Source organism: Periplaneta americana, chromosome 2 (assembly GCF_040183065.1).
Source record: "Periplaneta americana isolate PAMFEO1 chromosome 2, P.americana_PAMFEO1_priV1, whole genome shotgun sequence".
Lineage (NCBI taxonomy): Eukaryota > Metazoa > Arthropoda > Insecta > Blattodea > Blattidae > Periplaneta > Periplaneta americana.
The window spans coordinates 64,160,178-64,179,530 of record NC_091118.1 but is presented as its reverse complement, the minus strand read 5'-3'; the positions used below and the strand labels follow the sequence as shown (position 1 = coordinate 64,179,530).

At 34.2% G+C, this 19,353-nt stretch overlaps 1 protein-coding gene across 3 annotated transcripts in view; it reads left to right on the top strand.

Annotated features, from left to right (window-relative positions):
• Klp31E (kinesin-like protein 31E) overlaps positions 1-19,353 on the top strand; it is a 517,900-nt gene that overhangs the window by 479,114 nt on the left and 19,433 nt on the right. For 2 of the 3 annotated variants that reach the window (XM_069817888.1, XM_069817887.1), the window contains exons 27-28: positions 1,372-1,571; positions 8,630-19,340. In XM_069817888.1, the coding sequence (XP_069673989.1) occupies positions 1,372-1,571; positions 8,630-8,714 (285 nt within the window). In that variant the 3' untranslated portion in view covers positions 8,715-19,340. The remainder of the gene's footprint in view (positions 1-1,371; positions 1,572-8,629; positions 19,341-19,353) is intronic. The other variant, XM_069817889.1, reaches the window with a different exon arrangement.

Below are 19,353 nucleotides of genomic sequence, written 5' to 3'. Positions count from 1 at the left end.
CGATTAATTAAAATGTGTCTCAGTGAAACATACAGCAGAGTCCGTATAGGTCAGTTTCTATCTGATCCTTTTCCAATTCATTGCGGGCTAAAGCAGGGAGATGCACTATCACCTTTACTTTTTAACTTCGCTTTAGAATATGCCATTAGGAAAGTTCACGATAACAGGCAGGGTTTGGAATTGAACGGGCTACATCAGCTTCTTGTCTATGCGGATGACGTGAATATGTTAGGAGAAAATACACAAACGGTTAGGGAAAACACGGAAATTTTACTTGAAGCAAGTAAAGCGATCGGTTTGGAAGTAAATCCCGAAAAGACAAAGTATATGATTATGTCTCGTGACGGGAATATTGTACGAAATGGAAATATAAATATTGGAGATTTATCCTTCGAAGAGGTGGAAAAATTCAAATATCTTGGAGCAACAGTAACAAATATAAATGACACTCGGGAGGAAATTAAACGCAGAATAAATATGGGAAATGCGTGTTATTATTCGGTTGAGAAGCTCTTATCATCCAGTCTGCTGTCCAAAAATCTGAAAGTTAGAATTTATAAAACAGTTATATTACCGGTTCTTCTATATGGCTGTGAAACTTGGACTCTCACTCTGAGAGAGGAACATAGGTTAAGGGTGTTTGAGAATAAGGTGCTTAGGAAAATATTTGGGGCTAAGTGGGATGAAGTTACAGGAGAATGGAGAAAGTTACACAACACAGAACTGCACGCATTGTATTCTTCACCTGACATAATTAGGAACTTGAAATCCAGACGTTTGAGATGGGCAGGGCATGTAGCACGTATGGGCGAATCCAGAAATGCATATAGAATGTTAGTTGGGAGACCGGAGGGAAAAAGACCTTTAGGGAGGCCGAGACGTAGATGGGAGGATAATATTAAAATGGATTTGAGGGAGGTGGGATATGATGATAGAGACTGGCTTAATCTTGCACAGGATAGGGACCGATGGCAGGCTTATGTGAGGGTGGCAATGAACCTTCGGGTTCCTTAAAGGCCATTTGTAAGTAAGTAAGTAAGTATTATTATTATTATTATTATTATTATTATTATTATTATTATTATTTCAATTTTCTTCTTCATCATTATCACCATTGTCATTACGTCATTATCATGTCATCTTTATTGTCTTAATCTCAATTACCATTATCATCTTCATCTATGGTACATCATCACCATGCCAGTACATAAGAAAACTGGAGAGGCCTTAAGAAGAAAGACAAAAAAGCAAACAGGGGGATTGGGAATTGTAGCAGCGAAGTTTGACCATATAATTTATTAAATTAGGAGGAAACCAGCCTGAGTCCAGACCTGTACCTCTTACTAATCTAGTTGTAAATTGTCTGTACAGTCACTAAACAATGCTCACAAGGACTGGGTATGTGGCTTGACCTTCATGCCAGGAGGTCAGATGATCCTGTCTGGCTGTCGTGCTGGCATGGTAAAACTGTGGGCTGCAGATTCCTGCCATCTTCTGGGAGAGATGAAAGCTCACAGCTCACCAATAAACGCAATCACAACAAACTCCTCGCATGTCTTCACAGCTTCCAAGTAAGTCTTACATAAAGTTGGAAGAATGAAAGATTTTATTATATACACATTTCATATTAATTATTACTGCACATTCCAATTATTAATTATTAAGTGATCTGCCTTCAGATAAACATTTCTTATCTCTCTTCCACTCTTCATTAATCTAGTCCCCGAAAACAAAGAAACATGGGAGCTTTATTATCTCTATGTTTCCTTTGTGTCTCAGTGGCGAGTATTCAAATGCCATTAGTCATTACCATTTTTAATTATTTACTCTTAATAATAATTTTTACCGACTTAAATAATGTATAGAATCTCTCTCTGAATATAAATCAGCTTCACTTGGGAAGAATATATACAGCATAAATTGTTAAATGTTGAAATATCTGTTCTTTATATAGGATTATTCAAAAGAAATTCACACTTTAAAATTATATTTCATTTTTTATTTAATCTTAAATCAAAGTGTATAAAAAATAAAAATAAATTTATATTCTTAAAGCAATGGGATTGTCAGTTAAAATGCTTAACATGTTCGTCATGTTGGTCCCTATCAAGTAGCATTCTTTCCTTCTGCATTGTATACAGAATTTTAAAGCAAATTTGATGGAATATCTGCAATTTATAATGAAATTGAATTTTTTAGTTTCTCAATAATTGTGGGACCGTGGTAAACCACTAGACTCGTATTAGGTAGGTCCTGGGTTTAAATCCCTGGATCTATGTTTTTAGTGATTTGCTCAATCGTAAAAAAAACTACAATCTGGATATTGATTCCACTACAGCAAAGATACAAATTCTGATTCAGTGATCTGATTCCATAGTTGGACATGGTCACTGATAGTTGGCAGCAAACTGGAAACCCAATTAACCCTTCTCAACAGACAATCGCGATATGACCTCGTAGTTAAAGTGACTGAAAAAAAAAAAAAAAAAAGCTGTGATGGGATGACTTTTTTAAGATAGCCCCAAAGCCAAAAATCTGTCAAATTAAAATTTGGGAAAATTTCTGTATGTGATACAATTTCCAGCCCATGAAGGGCCAAGGCTGGCTGCTGGCCTTAGGTCCATATGCCTCAGCAGAGGTGAACAATCATCCAAATAGAATAGTACAATGATCTATATAACGATTCAAAATGAATCAATCAGTAAGGTTCAGTTATCTCTATTGATAAGGAGTGGCAACCACTGAACACTAAAATTGAATTGCATAGACATATGCCGTGACATCTGATGGTATAGTTGCATATTGTTATTACTGATTGTTGTTTAATAGACACGGGAAAGTAATACATTGGAAAACTGAATTAATTTTGTTTTCAAACATAGACCTAGTACTTTTTTTTTATCACAATGACTGAGGACATACCAGATACATCACAGCCTAGATCATATATACCCAGATTGCTCGGCCTTATAGGCTTTGACGTTAACAACTTTTGTCAGGTTTACTATGCTGCCATAAGGAGTCATGTCTTAACTCCCATTTGAATTGTATTAGCGACTGTACCGCTATTTCGTGTTCGTTTACGGCAGACGGGTGGCGATCCTGGCGGTTGTTCTCATCAAAGTGCTACCGATTTTAACATAGGGATGAGCAATCTGTTATATAAATGATCTAGGATCACAGGAACAACTTCGAACTCCTCCTCGAAAAGAACTGTTCACAGTGAGGCAGAGAAATAACAGTTCGGAACAGGGTTTACAATCTGTTTACTATTTGTTTCGTTCAGTGGCAGCACTGCTGTAAGCAATGCGGAAATAGTTCCCTCTGACCCCCTCATCCCGTTAAAAGAAGGATCAAGAAAAGTTTCACGGATAGTATACATAGTAGTACCGAACCAATTCTGCCCTGATGATAAGGGATCCCATTGCTTTACGAATATAAACGTGTCTCTGTTACCAGTAAACTTAATCTTTTATAACCGTTTTGGCATTTTAAAATGTAACCTTTATTTTAACAACCTTTTGCATAAATTCAGAGTCAGTGTCATCCATCTACATCTCGAAACATATAACATAAATAACTAATCATTTGTTTCAAGTTTCGTGATAATGTTGCATTTCCGTATGAGTGGATCTACTGGATTTTAACGTAATATGAATCTGCATTTCAGTCATAGTTCAGTTAGCTGGCGAATTCTTGCCAATAGAAACCTAGGTTGGATCCCAGGAAGATCCTGTGATATTTGTAGTGGATAAAGAAACTGTGGAGCAGGTTACCCTGTAACTTTCATTTTGCCATTGCTCCACTATCCCGCATAATTGTCTTACTGTCTGAAAAAAAATCTTGTCGATGGATATACTGGTTTTTAATTTCTTCTTGTAAGAGCCAGCCACAGCCAAATCAGCTCTCGATTTCTCTCAAAAAGGATATGGGTTTAATTCCAGGTAGATCCTAAGACACTTACTGTGGACTAAGTTTTGTTTTTCAAATGGAGATTACCATTAGGAAAGCAATATTTTAATAAATCGCATGAGAAAGTGAAAGTTATGAAGAATACATAGACTCATGCGTACCTTGATTATGGACATAGACATTCTTTTTTTTTTCTTCTTTTAAAAACTACTTTTTAGAATATCATGTCACCAGATTTCATGTCTACCCATCATCTGTAGCTCACACATGAGTCGGCATAATCAAATGGATAATATGAGACTAGTATTGACTGTTAGCCTTTCACCCATATTAAACTAGAACAATTCATCGACAGAGTCATTGCCCAGTATGTCCCAGAGGAGGCTGGTCTATGCTACACCCATGAGATTAGATGATTATGGAGATTCGCTGGAATGCCACAGAGGAACCGGAGCACTTGAAGAAAACCCCTGCATTACTTGTACCATGGACATGCTCAACACAAGTCATAAATTGGGGGTACACCTGGGATCGAACCCCAGTCCACACGATTGAGAGTCCAATGCTCTAGTCACTGGACTGCCATTGGAACTAAAACTTGAGAAATGTTTAAGCATATAAAAATTTTCAGTATAAAAATAATAATAATTAATAATAATAATAATAATAATAATAATATAAGCAAATATTCAACAGTAGAAAATAATAATAGTAAGGAATGTTGAAGTATGGAGATTTGAACCTGGGGCCTCACATTTGCTAGTTCGTGTCTTACTTGTTCAGCAATGTTGACTTTCAGACGAGCTGCAATTGGTGGGTGGTCACAAAACTTGATGACTACTGGTTTAAGAAGAAATGTTTTGGTCCATCTATGTGCGATTCAGCATGGGTTTTTATTAAAAAATCATGTTTCTCGTTAACAATCTCCCCTTGTTAATACTTAGAATTTCATATCATTTTCATTTTACCATGACTCCATTTTTTGTCGTATCATATCATTTTAGACTGAGTAGTGGAACAGAAGGACGATAAATAAATAATTGCTTATTATCCAATTCTAAATATTACATCAGAGTTAACATTAAGTATGTTTTGAGATATTGATATTTCATTAAATAATTTAAATTTGATGTTTAATAAATGAATAGGATGTAAATATGTGAATTACATGTGCTAAGTGAATAGATTGTACAGAAATTGCAATGTGCCAAGGAGACTCTTCTTTACACAGACAACTTATTGTCAGTTATATGCTATGCAGTATTGGTAATTCAACACATCTCAAACTATTAATGGGAAATATTACTAAATTTAAGCAGTTAAAACACGTCATTTACTCATTCAAATTAAGAAAAGGGATGCTGAAACTGTTTACCTTCTTGCTTCAAACATTTGTCGTACTGTTTAAGAAGTGCTGCATCACTCACTGCATTCTCCATTGAGAAATGAAGACAGTACTTTCTTAGATGTCATTTTCCAGTTCTTTCATGGTATGTTGATTATTTTAATATACTATGCCTTTTAGAGTTTCCCAAAGATAAAAATCGTAAGAGGTTAAGTCAGGGGATCGAAGGGGCCATATATTCGACTGATGTTCTCTCCTCGAATATTGTATGGAATTCGTGCATAGAATAGTCAGTTTTATGCACTGTTGTAGAAGAAGCGTGATTTTACCTTTTTTCTTGCATTTTATCTCTGAAAAAATAACATCCAGAAAAATATCACCTTCATTTCTTAAACAGGAACCGAGTCATTTCTTAAACAGTTGTGACAAATGTTTGGAACAAGAAGGCAGACTGTTTTGGCATCTCCTTTCTTAATTTGAGTGAGGTAATTATGTCTTAACTGCTTATAGTTTGTTTATATTAATATTTTGTGGTATGTTAAATTACCAAACTTGAAGCATGTCACCAATGACAGGCTGTCATTGTAAGCAGCTTCTGCGATCAGATCGGTTTACAGCTGAGTATCCACATTGCAATTTTTCTACAATCTATTCACATAAATCATCAGAATTTTCTGTGATAACTCTCAGTGTTACAACAGAGTTATATTTGTAATGCCCAGTGAATGCTTCTACTATATAAGAAATGTATTTCAACTGACAAAATGCTTTCGAATTTTCAGGCAGAAGTGCACATTTATTGTATTTAAGTATTTGAAGAGTATGTTGTTGCTGTTTAAATATAACTGAATAAAATTATATTTTTCCTAAACATTTTCAGTTTCCGTTAAAGTTAAGTTGGTATGTGCCTGTGCGTGTTGGATTGCTGATGTGCATCATGAATTCAGAGTAGAGAGATATAGTCATAGATGATTTTGATTAGTTGGATTGGTGCATCTGCGATATGAATTGATCATAGTATGAATATTTTTCTCTTAATTTTACATAGCATGCATTTTTTTCATGCACTCTTCATGTATTATTTTCAGATAAAATGCATAATATTTTGTGTTAGTGAAGTATTGTTGAATATTGCTGTACATTTCTTTTAAAAAGTTCTGCTCTCGAGGAAGGTAATCTCTCTTATATAAACGCAATTAAAAATAATGGAAGTGAACCCCAAAATAATAAACAGATGCTTGTTTTCAACTTATTTCTGTATCGCAATAATAATTGTGGATATCTTTGTGTGATAGTCTTCCCTATGTACAGAAACTGCTCCCATAGAAATTTTGTGAACATTTTTAGCAGAAATTATCCCTTTATTGAAACACTACAATTATTGAATTGAAAGAAAATACTGCAGTAAAGTTAATAAACTGTGCATCTTCAACAACTGTATTACAGTATTTTCAGATATGTCAAAGAATGATGAGTTATTTGACATACGGTAATTATTAATTTGGTTTTGTATCAATTGGCTTATTCGTACTATAAATTGTACAGATAATAAATGTTAACATTTAATAAAATATAATAATATCATTATAGTACCAAAATTTTGTCATATTATTCTTATTTTGATTTGTAGCAATCGAAAACTCTTTCTGTTTTACTAAATAGAAGTAAGTTATTTGGAAAACAAAACTATTCTTCATACTTTAATACTCTCTTTTAACACTTATATAATCACAGATGAGCTATTTAGTTATTTAAATTAAATAAATAACGACTTCACTATGTTATTATTTTAAATTATGGTGTTATTTTACCTGATTGACTAGTTTCGATGTTATTTTCATCATCTTCTGAATCCTAATGAGCTCCAACGCTATTTTCTGATTCATGATTTTATCGAAGAGGATACGTGTTCTGAAATTCGAAATTTATAGATACACAAAAACACACCCACAACACATCCTCAACACTCAATTGAATTTCAGAACACACATCCTTTTCTTTACAATCATGAACAATCCCACCTTAATAGGACACCAGAAGATAGCGTTGGAACTCACTAAGATTCAGAAGATGGTGGAAATAACATCGAAGCTAGTCAGTCAGGTAAAATAACACCATAATTTAAAATGTTAACACAGTGAAGTCGTTATTTATTTAATTGAAGTACCAGTAACTTAATAGTTAATCATTGAAAACAAATAAGTTCTCTCATAGCCATATAAGCTTTGAGCTTGTGTGTAGCCTACATTCAGAGAGATTGTGAAATAAAACAAATGAAATCTCTTAAGTCCATCTAGTCTTTGGTAGAATACAGTAATATGATAGAGAAAACAAGCGATGTTTATTGCTATTGCTAGCCTATTTATAAATGATTCCACATTAAGAAAAAAGCATTGATTTCATGGGTCTTGCCTAGTACATTCCCCCCCCCCCTCCCCACCTCGCTGTTATTTATACTCGCTTTAACATCTTCAGTCATATTACGAGTTAATCTTTTGGTTGAAATCCGAAGGCCTGTGTACTATTGTTGAGACTGGTTCTATTGTTGTGAACTAGATGGCGACTGTATATGTATTACTGATTTGTTATGAATATGATTTCGGTGATGAATGAGGCTGGTGATATTCAGGGATGTTGTGGCCTGAATTTCCTGGCATTTGCCTTACGGTTGAGGAAAAACCCTGAAAAAGCTCAACCAGGAAATTCAACCCGACTGGGAATCGAACCCGGGCCCTCTGCGTAAGCGACCAGCATGCTGACCCCTACACCACAGAGGTAGTCCCTAGTACATTGTAGAAGCTATATGTTGTTGTTGTTTTCTAATGCCAGGCGTTTGACAATAAAGTCATTTGACCTCTTGCACTCCAATATTTTTCAAAGATATTATCATGGTCAGCCACGGAAGCACAGATTTTGAGGTGTTCCGAATCCATTTCTTGGTTTGAGTTGCACAATGGGCAGTTAGGGGAATGATATATGGTAGGTTGGCGTTTCTATGGCAACTGGTCATGTGATGGAATAGCCCCATATGCTCAATGCTTTTTTCTTAATATGAAATCCTCTAGTAAGAACAAAGGTGTATGGGTCACACATTTTGTTTGCATATGAATTAATTTTTTTAATTCTTTGACATGTATTACAATATTATTTTATTTATTTATTTTTGTCATTTGTTTCTCCTCCTCTTTACTAATGCAATACATTATTTTGGGGTCGCATTTCAGTATTCCGTAGCTGTTTGAATATTAAAAAGTGTAGTTAACTGAAAGTACTAACATAACCAACAAATACTTAAATCAAAATGTGTGGTTGAGGGTATCATCTTGAGTTCCTCGTGTGTCTGTGGAACATAGTTTGTATGTCTGGTTACAGTGCTGGTGAAGTGAAGATCTGGAAGTCTCCGCAGTGTTCTGCGATGACAATGTCGACTGGACGAGTGTTCGAACTCTCGTTGTAAAGCCTTTCACCTGCCCTGCCCCGTCCTTCACTTCCACATGCACTGCTCATTTCAGATCCCGCATTTCCCATCCTTCAGTTTTGAAGTGTTCACCCTGCCACATCAGCAAGTGCACTGCTAAAATGTTCCTTTTGTCTTAAAATGTACACATTTAAATACATTTTGAAGCAAAAAAAATGGAAATAGGACAGCCTATGATTATAACCATCCATTAGGTTCCTCTATTTTTCAGTCACTACAGCAAGTAATATGTTATGTTACAATTTTACACTAATTTGGACGAAATTCCTAGAGCCAAGCTAAGGCTAGCATGGAGTGGCATATAGGCAGTGGTATGACCAGGAGCCTAATTGCTAGAAGTATTGTGTAACGTTTACAGGTTACAATAAATATTTTTGTAAAGTATACAATTATTATACTCGAAACTAGTGCTTTTCTTAAAAAGGTGGTGGAACTCTGTGTAGAATATATATTATAACGTTTGAGATGATGATTACTGTCCAGTGCACGGGAATTTTGTCGTTTTTAACCTCCTTTTCGTCTAACCTTAAGACTTTCAAGGCTGAGCAGAGTTAAAAGAAATATTAGTTAAAACATATTAACATATTTCTCGTTTCCATTATGAAAAATAAACAAAAAGGTGCTGGAGCACTGTTCCAGTGCGTTCTGCCAGAAAAAAAGCACTGCCCAAAACAATATAATTATAGTGAGGTAGCAACAATCAAAGATGGTTGGCACTTCAGTGCTTGCTACAAACATTGAACATAAAGCACTAAATGTACTAAATGTTATAAAAGAAACGTTCATGGCTTAAAAAAAGTTATTTTTCTTCGTAAAATTACCTACATTACATTACATTCATATGTTATATTTTAATTTCGATATAAGTGTACACACAATATAGCATCTGAATTAGTGAATTCATTTTCTTAGGCCTATATTACACTATCACACAGTATGTGATACAATCTTTGATCAAATGTAAAATTTTAAGTATATTACACTACATATCACAGTTAAAAAAAATGGATCCACAACAGTTCTATGCATGTGCTGCAACTGTGAGTGCAGTAATGGTTATTGCATTAGTACCTTGCATGTAAATCATCTCAAATTGTGCCAACACAACAATAACGAAATGACAACTATCATAATGTAACATGCGTGTATTCGAGGAAGTGTGGCCAGTAGTGAAGCAGTCTCAAAATCCGAGTTAACGTATTTGTAGTATTGTAATACTTGATTAAAAGCATACATTCATCAAAATATTGTCATAATTATATAATATAGCTACATGAAGAACAAATAGTTACTATACTTGTTTTTTTGAAAGATGGGACATGACAGGAGCTTTGCGATTGGAAAAACAACTGAATGTCACATAGCGTGGTAGGTCTGTTGCTATGGTAACAACGGTCGAGTTGTCAAACTTACCGTTCCCAAGAGGTGAGTGCTTAATTAGCTTAATAGCTCTCTTGGCGACATTTATTGTGCACACAATGTTAGCATTGGTACGTTTTGTGTTTGATTGTCTGTCGAATTTTGTATTGTTTTCTTACCTTCGCGTCAATTGTCAATGTATGTTTTAACGTCAGCCGTCTTAACGTCAATTGCTAGTTTCCATCAGCTGGCAGCATGGTAGTCCATATTGGCAACATAGCACTGTAGTTCCAAGCTCGGCCGCTTAACTGTCATGTCCCATCTTTCAAAAAAATAAGTATAACAAGAAATGGGATACCGAACTATTTCCAGAACAATAAGCAATAGGGCTAAGGGTAATATAGTTAGTAACTAAAGTCTGACAGCGTTGTATTCTAATAACTTACACAACTGAATATTTTCTCACTTGAACCAATTTCAAAGCTCTTCACTTGAACTGACATACACAAATAAAATTCTTTATTGAGGCATATTCAACCAGCAAGCTAAGTTGAACGCAATAGATTTCTTGAACCCACTACATAAAAAGAGTTGCATTGCGCAAGCATGAAGTTTTTATCATTGTTTTACAGTTTCGTGGTAGCCTATTAAATAACATAGTCAAAATAATCAGTTTCGTGGTAACAGTCTTATTAGTGTGAAAGTGCTTTACACAATGAATAAAGGTAAAAAATCTTACTATTTTAAAGGGGGAAAAGATATTTTAAATGACAACTAGCTGCCTGTTACGTTGTCTAATGACTCTGCATTTCAGTATCTTGTGGAGATCTCTAATAAACGTGGAATTACACACTTTGATATTGAAGTATCATACGAAATCTGTTACCAGGTAGCAAGCCTATATTTTTGGAAAAAATCAAATGATATGAAATCTACATAACTCTCCATAAATACACATCATGCATAGCATGGTCCGCCGAAGTGGTGTGCAACTTGAAAATGAGTCGCAGTCCAACCATCTATCTACAATACGCAGAACCCGATTCACGTGATGCTTTTAATGCCTTTACATGTCTATACCTATTGTTGTGGAAAGTATGTGATCTTTGAAACATTTATTTTTAACAGACATGTGTATGAATGGACTTTTTACAGCATACTTTTTTTTAACTCGAACTTTCAATTATATTCGAAATTCTGTAACTTTTATTCAGAGAATACTCGTAGCTCCAACCGTTCCCACCAGCCAATGACATTTCAGTGGTCCAGTGTGCACTTCTCAAATCATCCACTCTTCACTTAAGGATACAGCTTTAATGTTTCTCTGTGTCTGATTATAAAAGTCCCTCCCTCCATCAAACCATATTTCTGGGTACGCCACTGAACGGACATCATATTGGCTGAATTGTCTGACAATAGAGGAACCATATTTTAATAAACAGAAAGTTAAATATTTTATTGAATACAAATTTGAAAGTGTGAAAGTTTTGAGATATAAATAAATATACGGACATATACACGTATGTTTATGTTAAAATCATATTTGAAGTCCTATTTTCATTTGTGTAGCGATAATTTAAAGTATTTTGCACACAGTTCCTCAGACACTCTGCCTAGCTCTGAATGCCTCTTGCTCTGTGTTATAATTTGCTGAATCTCAGAGTTGGAACTGATTCAGAGCTTAGTCAATGGAACCTACCTCATCACATATTCGCTTTAGAGCACTTGCTGATTGTGAATCTGTATACTAGGCTTCAGATTCTAGATATAGGTTATTAAGAGAAGAATTATTCTTAAGAAGATTGTTTTATAGCTGAATCTTCTGTCATTCAGATGTGGCTTGCTTGTTTGACCTTCTATATCATATCAAAAGGGCGCATTTATGTCACCTTCTGTTTTTAATGCTGGTCTCTGTTTATATGAAGTAACTCAATTCAACAGAACAGAGTTTCACTAAACTATTTATTTTGTTCTTAATTATTTGTATATTATGTTTAAAAATCATCATCATCATCTACAAGCTGTCACTTTAATGAAATGTAACTGTATGGTTCGGAAATTGTTCTTGCACAATTTTATAGCCTGGTTTACTATCTTATTTTAAAAACCGCATAGGATTTTATAAAAGAATTTAATATTACGTTTGTCACATATCATTGTCTCTGAACCAAAAAAAAGCTATAAAACGTGTATCTACAGGGTGTTAAAAAGAATATTCAGTATTTTTAGAGGTGGTAGTATTAATCAAAACGAGAAAACCAAGCGTATAAACATTGTTCTTAAAATTAATGTATTCTGAGATATGAGTACTTGTTCATCAATATCATAGGAGCTGCTTAATGTGATTTCCATTAAAAAGAAAAAGAAAATTTTCTGAGAGGTAGTAGTATTCATCAAAGCAAGAAAAAAAAAGTCTAATAAACATGGGTCATAAAATTAAATTTTGTACGAAACAAGGGCTTAGAAATTGGTATTGTAAGAACAGCATATGAAGGGTTCAGAGCCATAGTGGGCCAAGCGCCATTTATTAAACATGGAGAAAGCAAGGGTTAAATTTAAGTGAATACCATAGTTTAATGAAGATTGACATATCATTTAGTTTGAATGTGTATATTTTATATTACTTGCTATATGTTTCCATTAAATTATGGTAATAACTTCATTTCAATCCTTGTTTTCTACGGTTTTAGTAAATGGCGCTTGGCCCACTATGGTTCTGAACCCTTCATATTGTCAGTTTACATGCAAAACACATAAGTCAAAAATATGACTTCTGAGAAAAATGCGTGTATAAAGTACATAATATACCTATCTGTACAAACTTAGAATAGGAAAACAAGATACACAACTTGCTAAAAATAATATTTTGAGGATTTTGTTTTGTCAAAAAGATTCAAAAGCCTTTTTCTCAGAAGTAATATTTTTGACTTAATGTGTTTTACTTGTAAACTGACTATATATTCTAATGTGAGCTCTTTGCTTGTTTCTTACTGGGTTTCTAATATGACACTTTTCGATCACTTGGCCCAGTGATGATGGAATTTGTGGTGGGCAAAGTATATGTTGCAAAGAGTTTTCTCAGGCTACTCCCATTTCCCCTCTATCATTCCACCACAACATTCTCCTCCTCCCTCCCCCCTCTCATTTCAAATATATTTTAAAGTAATTAAAAATAGACTAGGTTGAAGTTTCGGGAATGGTAGGTACAGGTTTCTGATGCTGTTATAAGAAGGGCTTGGGGCTCTGGGACTTAGATCACTTATCTGAGGACGAGACCTGGCTCTATCAGGGCTGAGGCAGGGTGTCCCACTTGTCAGCCTCGGATTCACGAATGCCACCATGGCCTCTTTTCATACTTGGACAATTATCGCACATAACACAATGGGCCAAAGCAAGTCTGAGTGAAAAGACCCATTTCAGGTGAAATCCTCAAAAAACCAATTTAGAAAAAGCAATATCTAGTCTCTTACCCACCACTTTGGAGTAGTGATCAGTGTGTTTGACTGCTAAACTAGTGGGTCCGGTATTGAATTCTGGCTGGGACAAATTACTTGATTGAGAGTTCTCCCCCCCCCTCCCCCAGGGTTTTCCTCTACCCCTTAAGAGCAAATATTTGGTAATGTTCAGCATCAGACTCTGGGTTCATTTCACCAGCTTTATTACCTTCATCTTCATCCACCCTGCCTACTTCCATATTCATGTTACCGTATCAGATCATAACAAGGTAAACAGAATCCAACCTAATGAGTGCCCCAATTGTGTAGAACATGATTCTTCATCATAATCGCCAAAAAATGTAGGCAGAGGCATAAAAGGCTATTTGACAATATATGTGGCACTAGAAAAAATCTGGTTACTTTAAAATGGTTCATTTTATTCCTGAGTTGCTTCATTTTCTCGAATAGAGAGACCAGCGAAGAAAACTGAAGTACCGGTACTATATGAAGAAGAAGGTTCCTGCATGCAAACACATGTTAGACAAGTGATAATTCGACTCTTATAAAGTCCAGTTCAAATGCAGTTGCACTTAAAAAAGACCTATATTGTTTCTGCATTTTGACACTGTTCGAAGTTTTCAGTTTGATTTCTTTCATCGAGCCAGTATATCGTACGTCATAATAAGTAGGCGTATATCTAAATAACGAGAAATTCCTGAATTGCTATAGGCACTCTGTAGAATGCAGGGTATCTGAAATATACTTATTTCTGGAGAAAAAAGGAGGCAGTATGGTTATTATGAGTGTTGCTCATGCATTGAATTTCGAATAGAACTGAGCAATGCAGCTGTCTAGATACATTGTTAAATACCCTACTGAAAAAAAAATGATTCAAATTGTATCAGAATTCACAATAAAAGACATTTTTTCAAAATGGATGTGTCAAATAAAGTTAAGTGTTTTATTTAAGAATGCTTAGAACGAAATATAGTTGCTATGCAACATATCCACATTCAGATATGTAATAAAAATATGAAATGCTGTTTGTTGCCTTGGAAAATTGTACCATAGGCCTCACGTTTCGTGTTTAAAAGACTGACTCATATTATAAATGTGATTGCACAATAAGATGCTAATCTAGAGCATGGTGTTGCTTTCACATGGTTGTTAGTACCGCATTTTAGCTGTTGCGGTTTTAGACATATAGTACTACAATCTCAGTGGAATAAGTTAGCATTTTCATTTTCTCGGTGTGGCAGGTTATGTTTGTGCTTGATGCATTTCTGTGAAATGTTTGCTCAAGCAATGAAACCTTTCTAAGGTACTAAAATGCCAATGTCTGGTAAAGGAAGTGTTATATGAACGTTAATTATTGTTTATGTTATGTAGGTTAATATCACAGTTAATTCTTTGTGAATTATTATAAAGATGTAAAACATCATTTCAAGACTTTAAATAGGTGTTAGTCTTTAGGAAACAGTTTTCGTGTAGGTGTTGTTGAGAGTATGAAGCATTAGGTGTTCTTGCTAGAATCCTCTTTTTCTCTTTTAACTGATGCATTTGTCTGGGAAAATGTAAACTGCTGACTAAGAAGGAAATTCAATCTGTTAACAAGTAGGCTTATATTCTCATGCTACTGCAGATGTTTTGTTCTTGATGTTGACATTCTTTGTCACAAAATTCAGCCTAATGGACGCTACCAAATGACATACTACAAGAATTGGTATGGTGTACAATATTCAATCGGTGGAGGATTGACCAATCAATCATTGATAATGTTCAATAATAATAATAATAATAATAATAATTTCTTTCTTTCTCTAATGGCATGGAACATTAACAAAAGTCATCAATTGTCCATCTGATTCATTATCTTGATTCTGGTTTCCCAATATTTTCCAGTCTCTGATGTTCTGCGAAGAGCCAGGCAGCGCATTAAGTGGTCCCTGTCCATATTTCACTTGGCTTGAATCAGCTGATCTTTTGCCAAAATTGTACAACATTTTGCCACAGAGCATTGCCCAGGGTGCACCAACATAATAATAATAATAATAATAATACTTATTATTTCAGAGCTGTATATGTTATCATGGTTATCATATTTCTGTTATAACTGTGAAATAAAATTTTTATTTCTCAGTAAACAATTGAATAGCTCATTCAAAGAAAGAAACATTATTTTGTCTCTAAACGTAGTTGGGTAATTGTTTTACATAAAGGAAAAATATGTGAACAATAACAATAATAATAATAATAATAATAATAATAATACTTATTATTTCAGAGCTGTATATTTTATCATGGTTATCATATTTCTGTTATAACTGTGAAATAAAATTTTTATTTCTCAGTAAACAATTGAATAGCTCATTCAAAGAAAGAAACATTATTTTGTCTCTAAACGTAGTTGGGTAATTGTTTTACATAAAGGAAAAATATGTGAACAACAACAACAATAATAATAATAATAATAATAGCAATAATAATAATAATAATAATATTAATAGTAATAATAATAATTCAGTGTCACAATCATCGCATCAAATTTTAAACTAGATGAAATATAATATATAGTGACGGTTTTTCAGTGTTTGATTCCACGACAGTTTGCCTAAGCTTCTGCATGTGGTACGGTACTTAAATTGAACTGTATGATCTGTGCACTTGCTATTTCACGGTTGTAACTTATATCATATAGAGTAGTGAAGATTCGGTAGAATGGAGGGAAATTCTCTCTGGCACTGGGACTCGAACCTGGGTTTCCAGCTTTATGTGCTGGCACTTCATCCACTAAGCCACACTAGATTCAAGCTCCGATGCCAGATTGAATTTCTCTCATTTTTAAGTTATGCCTACTGTGTTCCCCTTTGTTGGCCTACCCTCGTGTATCGTATCACAGTATGTGTGACAGTAGACACAATGTCCAATCACAAGTACAGAGGTGCACTCATACCAAGTGACTGAGTGGCCGAGGTCCGGCAGAACATGGTGCCATCTTGAATCACAAAGTGATTACTAGATTACTATGCTTTATCATATTACTATGTTGTACTAAAGTACATATGGAGTTTCAGTGCAGTAATTCTGTGTTTCCATATAGTGAAGAATCGGTAGAATGGAGAAAAATTCTCTCCAGCACCGGGACATGAACCCAGGTTTCCAGCTTTACATGCTGGCGCTTTATCCACTAAGTTATAATGGATTCAAGCTCAGATGCCAGATAAAGCATAAGTAATCACTTTGTGATTCAAGATGGTGCCATGCTCCGTCGAAGCCCTGCCACTTAGTCACTCGTATTGAGTACACCTCTGTACTTGTGATTGGACATTGTCTCTACTGTCACACATACTGTGACATGGTACACGAGGGTAGGCCAACAAAGGGGAACGCAGTAGGTAGAACTTAAAAATGAAAGGGATTCAATCCGGCATCAGAGCTTGAATCCTGTGTGGCTTAGTGGATAAAGCATCAACATGTAAAGCAGGAAACCCGGTTCGAGTCCTGGTGTCAGAGAGAATTTTTCTCTGTTCTACCGATTCTTCACCATATGGAAACACAGAATTACTGCACTGAAACTCCATGTGTACTTCGGTACATCATAGTAATATATAGAATAGTGCTAAAAGAAAAAAAGAGACAGAACTAGTTTGTTGTAATTATTAAATTTTGAGACCTGCCTCAGATTTTGATTTCTCTCGTAAATAAATAATAATGTACAGTATGTTGCAAAAGGTTTGCCTCAAACTTCAGGAACATAGGGAACACGTTTAGAGATCGATTAGAGCAGTTCTTTAGTAGGAGGAATCCATATCCAGCATTGCAGATTTATGCTCTGTAGGATTTTTAAAAAATCCCGACTATTTATATTTGATACCAAGATTTCGAATGATGTTCACATGCTTAACTTAAACGTGTTTGTGCTGTTCAATTACGTGTAGTGAATAATGAGTGTTTTGTTAACTGTCAAATGTAAAGAAATGCTTCTCCTTCTGGCTTCCTACCATTAGCTTCTAATAACTGCTACCTATCACATGCAACCACCACATTACCACAAATACTATTCGAAACCTTGACAAGAACTTCTTAAAATACTATAGCACATTAGTTTGTCATTAGCAGACTGAGTTTTTATTCAATAATATTGTTGAAATCTGTTTTCTTTGTGTTCCTGAAGTTTGGGTTAAATCTCTTGAGATAATCTGCATAATTTTATTATAATAAAATACATTGTTATATTTTTATTTCTCTAGTCAATGTATGTATAACAGTAACTAATTTTTGCTTCATTACAATTTCTTTTGGTAATAAACTTGAAACTTATTCCATGTGATTTTTAAAAGAATATAATAAATAATTTTAAAACAAAATAATGAAGAAAGTATCACGTCAAATGATTTTGGTAATGAAATAACTTTTATTTATCACATTGGCACCGAATACGTGAAATGTACTGAAAACATATCCATACATATTAGGAGAAATTTTTGAATAAAAACTGCATAAATCGGTCCCAAAATTAACAATTTTCCTTAGTGTGTTGAGATGTCCCTAAATGAACCTATATATTGAGGACCACATATATATTTAAATAAGTAGAGTTATAGTACTCTATTTTTTTTATTTAGATCCATTATTTTGTCCATGTATTCTTTAAAAAAAATCTAATTATATTACTGTTAATTGTTTGTCAGTCTTATTACCTTTATATTTCATTCATGCCCCTATTCAAATTTCTTCATTATAACTAATGATTATCCTAAATTTTGTTGAAGTTATTCCATATCCAACGCCAGGAAAACCTCAAGCCATACAAGTACAGTACTTTCATGATTATCGATCTCATTTCCAAGATCTTATATTGATAAAGTTTTAAACATGAATTCAGAAAAAAGAAATTGTCATAGCATTTTAACAGCAATGTAGCGTGACCCGAGATATTGTACAAAGACTTCAGTTATTTGCTGATGTCATTGTTTAATAAAAAATGGAGACCTTTCATATAGCTTAATGGAGAAATGTTGCCTTAGTCTTTGTTGTAATTTATTTGTAGGCCCAATCATTTTCCGGTGTTACCACATTCAAGAGGTAGCTGGAACATAAAGTTATTCATTGGATAGTGATAAGAATTATTTCTTTTCTTTTTTACTGGTATATAAATGATACATTTTGTTGAATATATTGTTGTCTACATAAATACAAAATAATATTACAGAAGATCTTAATTTTCTGGTAACTTCGACGTAATGAGTAATGAAAAATTCTTCCGGTACTTCCATTTTACGAAACTTACTTATATTATACCCATATACTGCTTACTGTTGTTTATTTTCTTTACATATATTCGTAAATTACATGATAAAATTTCTTACTTTACGTATCTTTAATCTGCAACTGAAAGAACAAAATATGAACTTAAAGAAAGGATAACTGTAATATCATACTTATTAATTTAATATTTTCCTAATTATGGATTTTCTAATTGTATTTGGAGCCAGTAGATGAATTTTAATCATACTAATTCATTTTTTAGTAATCAGAGCCATAACAATATGGTGCTTTTAACCATTGTTACGAAAGCATCATATTTTGTTATCCAAAGACAGGTCTGACATCTTATGTGATGGATTTGTTGCTTCATACTCTCAAAAAATTATTGCCTTAGAGAAAGGAGGTTAGTTTAGGTTATGTCTGTCCATGTCATAAAATCCTTCCATGTAGCACCTCATATCCTTTACTTGAGAAATCAGTATGCAAGTGAAAGGCCAGCGACATTCTCTTGTGGACATCATCACCGATGTGTCCCTATCAGGTGATTGGTTTCT